General features: G+C 37.4%; 1 protein-coding gene across 3 annotated transcripts in view; it reads right to left on the reverse strand.

The window, feature by feature from the left end:
- Positions 1 to 741: 741 nt before the first annotated feature.
- The window catches only part of LOC122345723 (regulator of G-protein signaling 3-like), a 30055-nt gene continuing 14141 nt past the window's right edge, over positions 742 to 16655 (reverse strand). For all 3 annotated transcript variants that reach the window (XM_043240142.1, XM_043240141.1, XM_043240143.1), the window contains 15 exons: positions 15829 to 15910; positions 15324 to 15429; positions 14797 to 15166; positions 14668 to 14716; positions 13903 to 14153; positions 13434 to 13517; positions 11377 to 11488; positions 9244 to 9287; positions 8466 to 8588; positions 5062 to 5850; positions 4879 to 4949; positions 3978 to 4070; positions 3630 to 3691; positions 3266 to 3432; positions 742 to 2125 (listed from right to left, as the gene is read on the reverse strand). In XM_043240142.1, coding sequence (XP_043096077.1) covers positions 1931 to 2125; positions 3266 to 3432; positions 3630 to 3691; positions 3978 to 4070; positions 4879 to 4949; positions 5062 to 5850; positions 8466 to 8588; positions 9244 to 9287; positions 11377 to 11488; positions 13434 to 13517; positions 13903 to 14153; positions 14668 to 14716; positions 14797 to 15166; positions 15324 to 15429; positions 15829 to 15910 — 2598 coding nt within the window. In that variant the 3' untranslated portion in view covers positions 742 to 1930. The remainder of the gene's footprint in view (positions 2126 to 3265; positions 3433 to 3629; positions 3692 to 3977; positions 4071 to 4878; positions 4950 to 5061; positions 5851 to 8465; positions 8589 to 9243; positions 9288 to 11376; positions 11489 to 13433; positions 13518 to 13902; positions 14154 to 14667; positions 14717 to 14796; positions 15167 to 15323; positions 15430 to 15828; positions 15911 to 16655) is intronic.

The following is a 16655-nucleotide window of genomic DNA, read 5'->3' on the forward strand; positions in this document are numbered from 1 at the left end:
CTGGGGAAACAGCTCTTTACGAGTAATTGTCGATGCGCTGCTGGGTAAACACACTGCCGCTCTGTGTCGTAAAAGACCGCGTACAGTGAGCAGTTGTTCTTGTGCTGACACAGCTGCGGTGCAAAATCAAAAGATTTCCTTAAATATTAGGCTACACGTGGCGTTCGCTTTCCTCTAATTACGTCGCTGTTTTCTTACACGCGGATAATTTGCTTTAATTTGTTTTCGTACGAGTTTAAAGGAGTGTGCTGCACGCTTTCCACGGTCGCGCGAGGGGTCAAACCCAGCCGAAAGTAAGAGAGAGTAGTATTTGACACCATCTTTGCGTTCATGTAACTGAGACACTGAGCAAACTGTCGTTTAGTCATGCTTTTTAGTATTATTATTATATTAGTAGTATTTTATGTCATATATATATATATATATATATATTTATATATTTTTTTAATTAAAAAAAAAAACATTTTAAAATAAATGATCTAAATCGTGAAAGCTTTAGATAATTTGCATTTATTCCAGAGCTTTGCTGCCCTCTGGGGACTTCTAGGTGCATAACCTTTCCGTATACTCATGTATTTCGTACACGTATAATTTCCTATGTATTTAGTTTGAATAGATTTAATCATAAGCGCAATACATTAAAATCTCAAAAATTGCATTTCATAAAAAAACAACGCGATGCTACAAACGTATGTGATACAATGATTTGATATAAATAAACACCCAGTTGATTGACTGTGATTTGCTTGAATGTAGATTTATTTGATGAGAGTATGTTACATGTGAAGGCAACGGTGAGTGAAATATGATCCCACAAATAAATACAAGAAATATTATTACAGAAGGAAAGATACTGTTAAGATGAAGGCGGTAGGAAACTGACACTGTATTTGCCAAACGTGAGTCTCCCGAAGAGCTGGTAAATCAACACAGAACACACACATCTATGTACAGCACATGCTCCTCTATGTTAAAGCACTATTAAACACAAACTCTGGCCTCTTTGTTACGCTTTTCTGGTTTCTTTGACGTGTGGTCAACCGACTAACAGCAACGACAACAAACAGAATACCTTCAGTTTTAACATCACTATAACTGTTAGTCTGTATGTCTCAGCCTCCGTTATTTACATCAGGAATTTCCAATGACTGTATGATGCATTGAGGGAGAACATTTGTATGTATATGTATATATTTATATATATTTTAAAAAACAGTCTGAACCTTTTAATATACTGTTTTTGTTAAAGAAATATTAATAAAAATGACTAACTGTATATTGCACTTGTAAAAGATCAGGAATCAGTGCCACGGGGCCACTACACGAAGAACAGATGTGGAAATGTTACCAAAGCCCTTGAAAGTAATACGAATTAGTGTTCTGTCAAAGGTATTGAGAGAATATAAACACGCTGTCAACTGCAAAAAAAAACAAAACAAAGAAAAAGGTAACTAATTCAGTTTTGTTCGATATCGTCTCATTAGGAATATGTTGAGGTCTGTGCAGGAAAGAAAAGTGAAAATGTGTCTTGGTAAAGCTGAACAAAACAGTACCAAAATTTCTCTTTTTCCCCCCAAACCCATCATGCTTTGCACCCTCTATGTACTGCCACCGGGGTCAACGGGTGCGAAAGGCATTATGGGCACTGGCAAATTGGTTTGAGTCAACACTTCCAGCATGTTCATTACACATTTATCACCATCTTATTGCCGCGACCGTCCAACAGGGTGCAGCACAGAAGCGTCCAAAAACAATCTGTCCATGCAATGATCCATCGGCTGAGCTCTCCAAGGTGCTTAGCTGACTGACGTTTCAATACGAAGCTGTGCATCGGTGGATTATGTGATTGCAGACACGTCCTGTTCTACTACGTCTCCAGCAACACTGATCTAATGAATTGTTTCAGCGTCTACCGTTTGTCGTCGTGGCTTTAAGATGGATCTGCAGAAGAGCCGGGTCTCTTTTGGTTGGTTAGTTCCAGGTAAATGTCAGAGCGGAGGAACCGAGGGTACGAGTCTCTTTCCATTAGTCCAAAGATTCTGCTCTGAGCCAGGTCGAAGCAGTCTGCACAGATGTTCTCCATGTTTTCCTTGATGTGCTCCCTGGTGTACGAGTCCAGATTAACCTTGGAAATAAAACAAGAGTCTGCTCAGGACACTTTTCATATTCATTTTGGAGTGGTTTTCTGGCACGTCTGCTCGCTGGAATCAATTACAAGTTGCAAGTTGAATAAAAGAAAATCTCACACAAACGAATGCTGTCCAAGAAAAACGGCATGAGACTTTAGTTCAAATTGATTTGGATATGGTATTGTTAGACTAAGAAAGCAATACCAATTCTTAGTAAACTAAGAAACAGAATTTTGTTTTTGTTGATACACACACACACACACACACACACACACACACACTGTACGTACATTTCTGTGTGAAGTTCTAAATTTAAAGTTCTGTATGATTTTTATTTGCTTAAAAACATTATAAATGCAGTGAATGGAATGTCATATTTCTGAATTAAAATTAGTCTAGGTTCTTCTTTTAAGCATAGACTCAAAATGTCACCGTGACCTGAGATCATGAAGAAAAAGTCTTTTAAAAGCTGAAATTCTTGTATAAAATCCCTTAAGTATTTTGGCTTAATCTTATATTGTTTTATTTTTAAGTACGTAATAAGGCTGTAGTGAGATGTTATTAATATGCAAACATTTTCCTGTCAAATCAAAGTTATTAAGGTATAACCAAAATCCGAAGAGCTCTTTTGCGTCAAGAAAATCAGAAAATAAATGTGAACATAAATGCATGTCAAGCTCAGTAAATCCCTTCAAAAGTTTACTTTTATGAAATGCAACATTAGTTTAGTGTGTCAGATAATGTAAAATATGTAAAAGTTATCAAAAAAATTATATTGAAATGATTTATATATATTATATTTTGAATTTATATTGAAAAATTTATATTGAAAAAATATAAATAAAAATTATATATATATATATATATATATATATATATATATATATATATATATATATATATATATTTTTTAATTTATATTTTAAATTAATATATTTATATTGAAAAAAAACATCACTACCCTAGAGGATTAAACTTAAAAAAATTAAACTAAATTCAATTCTGCACAATAGTAAAACATTTAGACATTTAGAATAAAAAAAAATCATCTTTATATTTATTGAATTAAAGATGCTTTATGCTTACTGATCATTTAACCAAATTATTTCCACAAAATCTGACTTTTCCCATCTTACCTCTTTACAAGACTGTATAGAGATGTACTCGGTGAATATCTTCTTTGCTCTAGATGCCATTTTGGACAGTGATTTGATCCTCTTGAAGTCCTCACAGGCCAGCCAGAAGTCCAGATTCTCCTCACTGAACTCAGTTTGCAGGAAAGAGCGGAAAACCACCAGGCCATCTGAAGAAGTGAAGAGAAAATTACTTAACGCTTATTAGAAAATGCGTAATAAGTGCTAAAGAGAATCTGGGGTAAATCTGGATTTGGATCCAGGAGCAGAGGTTAATATGGATAAACAACATGGTTTAAACCAGCAGTAACAGCTGCTGCGGTGCAGAGATCAGCACAGCTGTCATAACGAGTGAGACATATCTTACATTTGTGAGAAAGCAGCGCATCGAGCGACTCTGCCCATCTGAGAGCTTCCTCTGGAGCCGGTCTGTGGATGAGCAGACAGAGCGGTCAACAAAGCCATGACTCACGCTAATGACCCATTCGCAGATAATTATAGCGCACAAAATAGGCCATCTACTCAATAACTCAAAAACGTCACTGTTGTTTTGATTGCACACTCAACACTCATGCATCAAAGCTCAGACTATGAATCCATTCAGTGCTCCTCAATGACCCTCCCGATACTTAAAAATGATGATACGCGTATGACACGCATCGCCTTGCGCCGGGAGTCAGCTCGGGTGAGAGAGGAAACAATCACGTGGACTCACTTGTCTTTCTCAAGCTTGCTGGCAGGATTGCTTCCATGTCTGTCGTTGGTCTTCTTCCGCAGAAAAGTCAGGCGGTTTTTCATGTCTTTGGCTCTGTGTGACAAGACAAAAGGGCGTCACATGGGGTGATTTATTAGCTAACTGTTCACTCAAGTGCTTCTGGGAGGAAATGCATTCTGGTTACAGCCGTGAACTTTATTGTAGGAGGAACACAGATAGTAAAGGTATAAATAATGCTTTCCTCCAGTGAACCTGAGAATGGAAAGCATTAAATCCACATCTCATAAACCACAAGATCTAAAAAAAACTCATGGTTACATGGCTACATTTCATATAAGAACAAGAAATGATATTTAGCATGAATAAAATGAAAGAAGGACGCTTAAGGCCCAGAACGGTAGTAAGGACATCATCGAAATAATCCACGTGACAATTAAAAAGATAACTATATAGTTAACGATATTAGCTTCAGCACCAAAGGTTGTCTATTCTCAGCGCACACGTGTCTGTTGCTTTAAATTCTCAAGATTGTTATAGCAGGACTGATTCTGATTGGCTGTCAATGTTTGTATTGTTCATCAGCAAGTTTCATTATAGGGGCAAACTAACCCTTTAAGGGGAAAGCAATATTATGGACTTATATTTTAGCTGAAAGCAACTGTTTGAAAACTTATTAGCATAGTTCACAAGATGTTAACTGATGGACTGGACTCTGGGATTACTGTAGTGTTTTTATCAGCTTTTTGGACTCTCATTCTGACGGCACCCATTCCCTGCAGATGATCAATTGGTGACATGCAAGTGACATGATGCTAAATGTCTGCAGATTCATTCATTCGTTTTGGGGTGAAATATGCTCCAATCCTATCAGTTTGAAGTAGAAGAAAATAGTTAAACTCACAGATTCTTGGTTTTCTTCTTTTTGACCCCTGTTTTTCCTGTGTCACATTTACAGTTCGGCTTGCCACAAACCTGTGGGAGATTTGCAAAAGATGCATTTTGAATGAAAATAAATTCAGCTACTAACTGTTTTCAACAATAGACACGTTTTACCATATTTAATCTTAGTGACATTTGTACACACCCTCCTTCCAGTGAAGAGCAGACAGATCTGGTGGACGGATCCTCCGTTCTTGGTGAGCTCTTTCCTCAGGGTCTGTGGCGAGGGAATCGCCCAGCGCTCTGAAGGTTCCCGCTTAGCCTCTATGCAGTCGATGGCCTGATCGGAGATGAAGCGAGGAGACCGAGGCTCCTGCAGCAAACTGCCCTCGCTGTGCGTCCGTCTGTGGAGGGATCTTTGTACACACAAGCCCCCACTCTGCTGCCCACTGCTAGGAGATGACTCTACCATACTCCTCCGCTTCAGGAAGCCTTCATCGCTGTCCTCATCATCTTCCTCCTCCTCCTCATCATCGTCAGTCGACGGTGAGGTCAAAGCATCTGTGTTGAAGGAGCGATCCAGGCACAGTCTGGGAATGACTAGAGGTGAGGACGATGACGATGAAGATGTCGGTCTGGCACCAACGCTGATGGTCTCGGAAGCGCTCTCGCCCTCCCCCTGCTCCCTTTTCTCCAGTTCCGACTCTTGGCCGCCTACTTTCACCTCCTTCTGTCTGTCCTTCCAGATCTCTGAGGTCTCCAGGTAAGGAGGTTTGCAGGCGTCTCGAGAGGTCGGAGCGGTTTGGCTGGTGTCTCCGGTGCTGCAGTGTAGGTCTGGGTAGGAGAGCCGCTGAGCTGGAGAGCTGCAGTTGGTTCTTCTCAAGATGGGCGATGCAGAGGGGCATGATGGGGAACAGGGCTCAGACACACTGTGAGGGCTGAAGCCGAGCAGACCCAGATCAGCAGCCTGTTCAGAGGCTTTGGGTTCCAGCATCTGTCAACAGACAATCGAAACGTCTTTAACAATTACACAACTTCTGTTTGGCTATAAAGACTGAAGAAAAGCAGTTGATGAAAAACATGAATGCCATAAACAACAGCATATAAAGAAGTTTTCAGCTCTTGACACTTTTATATCCTATGTAAAATTACTAAAGCAGTCTTAAATGTATGCACATAATTTTTTTTTTTTAAATAAATTAAAAACATGATACATAGCAAATAATACATATTATTAATTAAAATGATTCAAATTTTAATTTTAAGAAAATGGTGACCCAATACAGAATTGGGGCGTCATTATACAACATATAAAAACTGTTTTACATACATTTTTACATACATTTAAGTGTATTTTAAATATATTATACATATATTATACAAAATTATATATAAGAGATATATTTAAATTGAATGTGTGTTAAGCAATTCAGTAAGACATCATTATGCATCAATTATAGCTTATGCCAAGTCATTTAGTAAATAATTAAATTATTAATGCAGTTACATATTAAACCATCCTCTATATAAAAAAACTGAACATTAATTATGCCTGGGAGACTCCATTACTATTGGGTTTATATTATTCGAATATATATATATATATATATATATATATATATATATATATATATATATATATATATATATATATATATATATATTCCAAAAAATAAGTATGTTTTGAAAATACTATTATTATTTTTTGATATTGATAAAATTAACCAACTACCTCAATAAACTAAATCAGAAATTAGCAAGTGAATGAAGAAACAAAAAAAAGAATACATCAACTCGACAACACTGCCGTATATCCGGTACTGTTTTATAATGTACCGGGGGTAAATGGCAAGGCAGACAAAGTGAAAGAGAAAAAAACATGAATATTGTAGAGGAAAAGGTTAACGTATTCATGCGCCCTAATCAGTTCATAAAGTAGTTTGCTGGCAGCACGACTGACAGCTCTGCTGCTCTTTAAAGACACAGCACAAAGGAGGCACACGTTACTGATACATGCAGCTAGAATGCCAAGTCCATATATATACATGATGCTCAGTGTATGTTAAGCACATTGTTAGATAATAACATACAAAATTCTACTCTAACTTCACACTGCAGTCATGTTTTCTATCTTAAGATGCAATGCATTTTTAATCTAAAGTATTTCAAAACAAACTCATACATCCACCATTCCCACACGCACCTTCTTAAATATCCCTCAAGCCAATAACATCACACTGAAGGTGCTATAAATGAAAAAACCCTATTTTGCACCAGTCACACAGCAAAAGCTCAAGGCACACAGCGAACATGCAGAAAGCAACATGTAAATGACCTCACCTTCGTAATGTTTTGTCCCTAAAAGCAAGTAATGTAGTCCTCCATCATACTAGCATGCATTACAACAGCCCTGTTTTCTCTCTCTCTCTACACTCTCTTTCTCTCTCCCTCTCTTTCACGCCGTTACATGCGCGTGTCTGTTTGTGCTAGTCTGATGATGATGTCGCTGCTCTCCTGATGTCACTCGCCCACCGAGTGGAAAGAGTGAGAGAGAGCATGAATAAGAAACAGAGGAATAAACATTATGCTTAACTCAGGCGTGCACTGTATGGAGCGGAGCGAGCATCATAACATAACATAAAGTTGATGACAAAATCACACAGTAATTAGCCATATTAACATTCTTCGCGAGTCTATGAACACAAAATAGAATTTTGCGGTATTTACTCCTGTTTTTTTAGCTTTTAAACCATTAATATGCTCCCAAATTTGGATGAAAATGACATTGTTTTGCTCATTTAAAATTTTGAGTTTACAGGGAAAACTATTTGTTGACGTTTCACTACACATATTTTTATCAGATTTTCTCTAGCATCTTTACCATGCAAATAATGTTTTCATGACTTTGACTTATTTAAATGCACTCGTTATATAATAAAAGGCTTATTCAGTCTATGGTATAAAAAACTCAATTAAAGAACAAACACCTAAGCAAAATTATTTACCTAAGCAATCATTTTTGGTCCCTTTTTTTTCAGTCGGTGTCCGGATAATTTTTGGTTTGAATGTTTATAAATAAAACACACAGCATTTACATCCTGTATAAAAATTACAAATTACAAAGAAAAATACATATATCATGGGGTTTTACATATTTCTGATGTTGTGCATACTCTTTTAAAGGAAATTATTAGTTTGCTTGTCTTTGATAAAACTGCAATAATTTTCTCCACCTTTTAACAATTTTGCTTTTCAGCTGATGTCATCAAAACCTTTTATTATCAACCTCTGCCCTCCAGCCACATAGACCTCTCCCGAACCAATCAGTACCTAATGGATAATATGAAGCACTGTCCTACTTTTTTTCTTTATTTGAATATCCTGTTTCTCTCAGGATACATCAGAAGCAAAATGTGTTTCGTGCTGACTTAAATAAAGATAAAGCTCTTGAAATCCAAGGTCATTTTGCAGATGCGAGTCCTGTAAAGCCCTGCCTCTCCTGAGCGATAATACTCCATAACTGCTTGAGAACTGCAGACACGCTGTGGCTAAAAGCGAGACCCAAGTGGGTGTTTCTGCGAAAGAGTGCACTTGTGTTTGATTTAGTACCTGATCAGGGCCTATTCTGTCCCTCAGGGCGAGCTGCTTGTCAATACTGTCTCTCAGACACTGAACGACCCTCCTCTTCTGCTCGGATGAAAAGGCTTCCAGGCTGAACAGACATTCGGTCCTCTGCAGAGACACACAAAGACAGTGTGTAAGCCACATTGAGGGAGTGATAATGAAATAACGTGTGTGTGTGTGTGTGTGTGTGTGTGAAAAGGACAGAATAACACATCGTTTTATTAATCCGAGGAATAAGAAGGACTCAAATGTTTTTATAACGTGAGGATGTTCCACCTATACAAGACCATCTCTCTAAAGAAACCTCAGTGCCATGCGCTGTTATGCAGGAGAATGGCATATGAGAGATGCAATCATACTCGCTCACACATTCATGTCAGTGCATGTGTGTGTGTGTGTGTGTGTGTGTGTATGTGTGAGGTGTTGTCAGGGAGATGGGCAGATGGCTGGGTCGATGAATGTGTTTGCTCGAGTGAGCAGGCTACGTCTTTCAGGCACGTTTACTCTGGAGAGAAAGAGCAGCTTTAAAAGGTTCTAATACGTGACGTAAACCCCAGAAACAAGAGGCCCTCCATTTAACAGCGGCGCAGCATTTACATCCTGTAAATGTTTACCACAGGGCCATCCTGTCGGGTCAACACTTCGATAGGAAGCACATTACACGGCGCGTGATTTGTGGTGCACAGCGCGGTGTTAAGCGTGATGTGCTGTGAGCAGAGATCTGCGCTGAACGAGTGGGTCGTGGTTAAATGCAGGATCTCACCTCGATCCAGTAGGAGATGTACAGCCGCAGTTTGTCTGCAGGAACTGGAGAGAAGAAGACAGAAGTGTGAATTTCTTCATCCCGATGCTGTCAGGTTTTTTTTTTTCTAACTCTGGGGGATGTGTACACCCACATGCACAAGATATATGTCACCCATATGTGCACCGCATAAACAGAGTGCTATTCAAATTGACTCAAAACAAGGACCACGAGGACATTGTAAGGATATGTTCATTTTCATATTTCATATAAAACTTCATAGCTTAAAGTTGAACCACTACAATTCTAAAAAAACTAAACCGAAATTAAAAAGATAACGCTAAAACAAACATGTAAAAGCGCATAAGAAAATTTTATAAATACTGTAATAGCATATAAATAATACTAATTATAACATTATTTAATCTAAAATAAAATAATGCTTATATCTATTAAAAGAATTGTTAACACTTATCACTTCTTTATGTCTTTATGCATAATGCATTATATAGGGTATAATTAATTATTCATAATTTGCATTGTAATACATTATATTTTGTCAAAGATAATTATAACCAAATTTGAATGCATAGTGAATTGATAAGATTAATATGTATTAACTATAATTACAAGTATTCATGAGATTATACAATGCATTGTAAGGTGCGTTACAAGCCATAATTGTTGCATTAATAATATTATTACCAAAAATTCTATATATTTATCTACATCTATAAATATTTTCTGGAGGGTGTAGGGTAAGCAAAAATCATATTCCTGTTGGCCCCGTTCTAATAATGGGAAGCCAATATTATCTCTGCACGTTTAGGCCTGTTTTTTTCAACTTCAACTCTAAGTCAAATGCCTCGCCTATACGACTAACTTCATATCCGAAAGGACAAAGGTCAGCACAGTGATGGCTATTTCAGAAAAAGAGATGTCAAATAAAGGCTGAAGATAGAATTGCCCTCTCTGCCACATGCTGCTGTATTTCTGTTCTCAGGAAGGTAAAGAATACACTGTCCCGCCCGCCCTGCTTATAATGGGCCATACCGGAGACACGGCCATTGTTCCCAGCAGACACAGAGAGTGAGTAGAGCTACGCTCTCATGACACACACATACTCATTCCCACAGTCCTGACGCCTCCTTCCTGACTATCGCTACTAACATACAGTCACGAATAACACAGGGTGGACCTCCTTAACATCCCCTCTACTCAAAACAATCAACGCAGAGAGATGATATACAGATAGACCGAATCATTAAGACAGACTGACTGATTAATAGAGCGATAGACTGACTGACTGACAGATAGATAGATAGATAGATAGATAGATAGATAGATAGATAGATAGATAGATAGATAGATAGATAGATAGATAGATAGATAGATAGATAGATAGATAGATCTCCTTATAGTCTAACATTTGAACTTATTACATGTGAAGGAAATTTAGTTCACTTCAGGATGTTTATCTTAAGCAGATGTAAACCAGGCTCTAGCACTGCCTTTGCTCTCATTTTAAAACACAGCAACACATCGCTGCACTCAACAATAAGAATAGCTGGATGGCCCAGGGCCAGCTTTGTGATAGCTGACAGAAATAAAACTCATTCCATCAGGCCAAAGCTGCACTGTCACTATACTGGTCGATCATGCACAACTGCTTTATGTTTCTTGCAAACGTATCTGTGATGTATTTGTACACTGTTTATTTGAATGCTGCTCATCTAGATCCCATAGATGCTAAGTGTTTTGTGATGGATCATAATAAGCATTGAACAAACCGGTCATGATTTGCACATTATGCCAAATAGTTTTCCATTTAAAGTATATGTGAAGGTTTTTTTTTTATATCTTGTATAGCTTTTATACAACATTATAATAATGTTGTATAAAAATATGTACTTTTTTAAAGATTTTTTTTAAAGAAAATTATTCTTCTAAAGATGAATAAAGTGTTATTTTAATTACCTAATTATTAATGTAACTTACTAATTTTTTTCCTCATTTATATTTAATAAATATACATATAAACACACAAATATTACATGAACAAAAACTTGGGATTAACCATTTGACAGCACTAATACATATAAAACATAATACAATGTCTTCCACACATAGTTTGTGGAAAACAGTAGCACGTACCATCCTGCAGCTGTATCTCATGGAGGTAAAGTGGACTCTGTAGTACATTACAGCGGCCCGGCTCATCTTCCCTGGTCAACAGCATCAGATCTGTGTAGATGAACACTGTAGCCTATAGAGGGCGATAAAGACAGCAGTCAGAACCACACTGAAACATCTCCGTCTGACCTTCTTATGTCACTCTCGCTCAGCTTCTACCAAGTGAAGACAAACATAATTCTTTATAACGGAAAACATGAGCCTTGATCTTTAACTATTTGTAACATTCATTTGGACTGGAGAGCGGGAGTAGAATAAACCTGTATCCTGTACTCAGTGGTTTAAAAAACACCTGAAACTCCCGTTAAAGTTACAATGAATCAGGTAAAGTCAAGTTAAGGTCATTAGGAAAGGGAAAAGCTCTGATTCCCACACAGAAAGCAGCAGAATGCTTGCATTGCTCTTGCCTTTCATGGCGCCCATTGCCCAGGCTTGGAATTAGGCCAGCTTAATAAAAGCAGCTGATCTAAATCACAGGCAAACACACACACGCTCGTTCTAGGACACTGGAGGAATGTGTTTAGTGATGTACAGCTCATCCTTCTTAAACACTCTGATCTTTAGAAACTCTTGACTGCATTACTCAAACAGGTCTCTCTGCAAAATTGAGGTCAGCTGGCATGCAGACGGGGGCCCTGCGAGAGAGCACAAAAGATGTGACAGACTCTCAAAGGGAATCGCTATAGATACGAAGTCGGTTTTGGAGGCTATTGTGGCACTCGGAGATTTATCTTTGCACAATATTGCTCATGCTGAGGAAGCCGAGGTCATGTTATTCCCAAACTGCAGGTTTCCTTTAAAGCTGCGGCAGAAAGAAATCTCGGATCAAGGTATCTGCTTCCTAGCTATGTGGAGCACATATTTTGTGTCGGGCATTACTGTCAACGAGACAAATATTCCTGTAGTTCCCAAACGATCGTTCAGTGAAACCGATCTCACAGAAAAGGTAATGTTTCGTCCATCTCGAGAAAACATCAGGGTCACCGAACTAGCAGGCTTTTAGAGGGGTATCAGGAGAACAAGCTCAAATCTGACCGAGCAAAATAGTCAATTCTCCTGAAAAAGGACACCAGCTCTAGGTCACCTTCGGAGCCCACAAACTAGACATTACAAGAATCGCTTCTGCATATTTTATCCAAGACGAGATGTTTTAGACAGTATGTCTCTCAAGCTAGATTCCTGGAGCCAGATCAAGGACTTAAAAGGTTTGAAAGGATCTAAACTTCATTAATAGTTAAAGTAAATGTAAAAATGTTACATGTTTTGGACATGACAATGCAATCTGCGATGAATGTTGGCAGATTAATCCGATATGAAATAATAATAACAAAGCCATCGCATAGTTTAATGGGATAGTTCAAACAAAACGTGAAAATTCTGCCATCATTTACTCGCCCTCAAGTTGTTCCAAACCTGTGTGAAGTTCTTTCTTCTGCTGAACACGACAAATGATATTGTGAAGAATGTTGGTAATCAACTGTTTGGCTACCAACATTCTTCAAAATATCTTCTCATGCAGTTTTTAAGTAAACGACGACAGAATTCATTGCATGGAAAACAACAGCATAAACATTCGGCTAAATTTCTCTTTATGTTGTATCGAAGATTGTAAATCATGATTTTTCTATGCTTTTTATTTTTGGATAAACAAGCCAAGTCCCTTTAATATCTCAATTGTTTCTCCAACAGAGCAATGAGGATAAAACGAAAGCAAATAAAGAAATGTGCTTGCTTTAGATGTTTCTACTGAAAAACAGAATAATATCTCAAAAGAGTTTTCAACAATCTCGCAAACTGTGCTCAGGTTTACCAGTCTGCATGAATCACAATATTAAATCTAAAGATGCCTCATCAAAGAATTATTTGGAATATGCCATCCATATTATTTACATGGCTGTGTAGTCTTATCATACGCTACCAATTGTCTCATTAGTTATAAATACGTTCGTTACAATGTAAATGAAAAATGTAATCATTAAATACACTCTGAGCAGCACATTTTGAGTTAGTGGCGTTACCTTGAGAGCAGTGTGTTTACTGTCATGAAGGATCATTTCCTCTGACAACATCAGGACTCTCTCTGGGCTGCACAGATCCAGTGGCTGCAAGGCAATTAAAGACTCATTACAGCTACACTGTGTGCATCATGTCAGTCATGTTATTTGCAGATAGGTGTGTATAAGTACAACACATTCTAGATTAACTATAATAACAGCACACTGGCCATTAAATTTGCATGACATGGCAAGCAGTGACAGTATTATGACGTGAAGTGGAATATTATACTCCATACTATTTATTTATTATACTAATTATTATACACACAGCTTTTCATGACCTGAAAAGTATTTCATACACCACAGAAAAAGGTACAATCTTACTTATACATCCATACAGATTTAAACCAATAATACACTAATAACACAAACCACTGATCTTTTAGCTCTAGCATAATAAACCCGGAAGATTAACAGATAGTGAAAATACCTGAACAAAAACTGGGAAGATGAGGATCTTGGGGGCCAGACTGACATATGTGCCATAGTTGGAGTGAGGCAGATGGGACTGGACGATGGTGCAGTTCTGGTAGTTGGCAAAGCTCTGTCTGTAGGATGAAGGAGGCAAGGTGGTGGTCTTACTGTTGATAGACCTGCACAAGGTGGCTTGTGCTTGCAGCCCCCCATTCTGCAGGTAGTCTGGGCTCTGCTGCACTCCTCTGCTAGTCTGATAGATTCTTCCTATGAATTGACATCAAATAAATCATAAATTTGTTTAGGGTTGGTTCTTATTTGGTTTTTATGTTTAAAGAGGAGCATTTGCTCTAAAATACAGTAAAAATGATAATACTGTGATATATTATTACAAGCTATATTTCCGTTATGGCAAAGCTGAATTTTCAAACAAGCAATTATTTCAGTTTTCAGCATCACATTTTTCAGAACTGAATTTCTCTTTAGCATTATACATGTATTCACTTTCACGTTTGACCAGTTTAATGCATTCTTTAAAATATAAAACAACTCAATCAATCAATCTTTGAAAAATAAACAATTTTCAAAATTGTTTTTGAAACTTTCAAAAAACACATATCGACACAAAACTATAAACGCATTAATGATTCACTTTGTTTATGAGCCTCATGATACTGACATCGGTCATTTCATCACAGCATTTAGGGATCACATTAACTGTTCTTTCACATTTTTATGCATTAAAAAATTAACAGAAACATAAAACCTTCTCACATCTTACCTAAAGTTCCCAGTGTGCCATTAGAGTCAGAATACACCGGCTGCAATATCTGCAACATTAAACATTCAGATAAGCAACAATCTACCCCAGTCAGATTGAACATGAATACAGCCGCCTTCAGATTCCCACCTGGTTTCCCGGGCTGACAGGAGAGAGGATGATGTAGTTGTCACCGTTTGATGATGTCACACGGGTACCTTTGAGGGTCTGTGTGCGTGTTTTGTAGTCATTTTCTTCTCGTTTGCCAGTCCAAGACCACAACGACTCTCCTACTCCGTTTCCTGTGTTATCAGGGCCACTTCCTTTTTTGCGGCGACCCTGTTTGTGATTGGTGGGTCGAGAGAGTAAGGGTGGGGTTTTGTTATGTGTCTTTGCAGTTGAAGCGAGAGAATCAAACCCGGAGGGTTTGTAGGACGGTCTGTGGATAAGCCCCTCGTAGTAAGGCTTCATAATAGGCACTGTTCTCCACACCACCACTGTGATCTCATTACGACAATTCCTGCAGGAAAAGGATGGTTTTTAACAATAAGCCATAAACGTATTTCGTTTCCCATGCTAACTCATTACGCTATTTTTACTTTGAAAATGAGAGGTGATTATTAATTTGTTGTGAAAGCTGTGGCTATGAAATAATGGCCAAAAACATCCCTGCATACCTGATGGCATGAGCCAGGTCTATACACTTCCAGTGTTCAACCGGCTGGCCGTTTAGCTGCAATAATGTGTCTAGCTGCTGTAAACCTGCCTGGTGAGCTGGACCACCTAAACAAAATAAAGACAATCAAGATCATAAATAGTTCAAAATGTATCCCCAATGACATCGCTTTGATAAGCCTATCTTGGTTACAGTGTAATTGTGTACACTGAAATAATATTAATCAATAACAAACATAAAGCGGTAAGGATTAGAGTTAGTTTACGGTTACTGCATGTATTTATGCATACTTATAATACTATGATTAATATATGTAAGAAAGACAGTAAATTAAAGCGTCAAAAGAAAGTTGTAACTTAAATGAAACATATCTAAAATTTAGTCTCTTGTGCTATAAAGGAGCAATTTGTTGCCAATACAATTTTACTCTGGCTACAATTTTATGATAACTTGGCAAATTATGAGGACAGAATAAATAACGATAGCTCTTGAGTATTTAAAATGACCTGGATCAACAGCTTGGACCCGTACAGGGGAGTCAGAGCAGATGGTGAAGCCAAATCCATCTTTTCCTCTTAAAATGGTCACCTGTGAAAGAGCACATACATTTACACGATCACTCAAAGGTTTGGGGTTTGTATTATTTTTAAGACGTCAGTACTTTTTTTTTTTAGCAAGGATGCGTTAAATATATCAAATGTGACAATATATACATAAAAAAAATCTGTTTTTATACTATTTTTCACTTTATATTAATCAAAGAATCACAAAACAATGCAGTAAGTAGTGACAATAATTCATGTTTTATTAACAACACTATATGTGACCCTGACCCTCAGTTTGACCACAAAACCAGGGTACCTTTGATTGATGTATGATTTGTGAGGTTTGGACGATATTTGGCTGAGATAAAATTATTAGAAAATCTGGAATCTGAGGGTGCACAAAAAAAAAGTTTTCCAAATTAAGATTGTAGCTATGCATATTACTAATCAATAAATAAGCTTTGATAAATTTACAGTCGGAAATGTACAAAATATCTTCATGGAACACAATCTTGATGCCCCAATGATTTTGTTCAATGATTTGAAAAATTAATCATGTTGACCCATACAATGTATTTTTTAATATTGCTATAAATATACCCCAACGACTTAAGAATGGTTTTGTGGTCCAGGGTCACATATTCAAATGATTTCTAAAGAATCACGTAACACTGAAGGCTGCCATAATTGCTGCCGCAAATTCAGCTTTGCAATAACACGAATAAATTAAATTTTTATATATATAGTCATTTTAATTTTTAAATACACAATACTATATTTAATGTATT

This window comes from Puntigrus tetrazona, chromosome 5 (assembly GCF_018831695.1).
Source record: "Puntigrus tetrazona isolate hp1 chromosome 5, ASM1883169v1, whole genome shotgun sequence".
In the NCBI taxonomy this organism is placed as follows: Eukaryota; Metazoa; Chordata; class Actinopteri; order Cypriniformes; family Cyprinidae; genus Puntigrus; species Puntigrus tetrazona.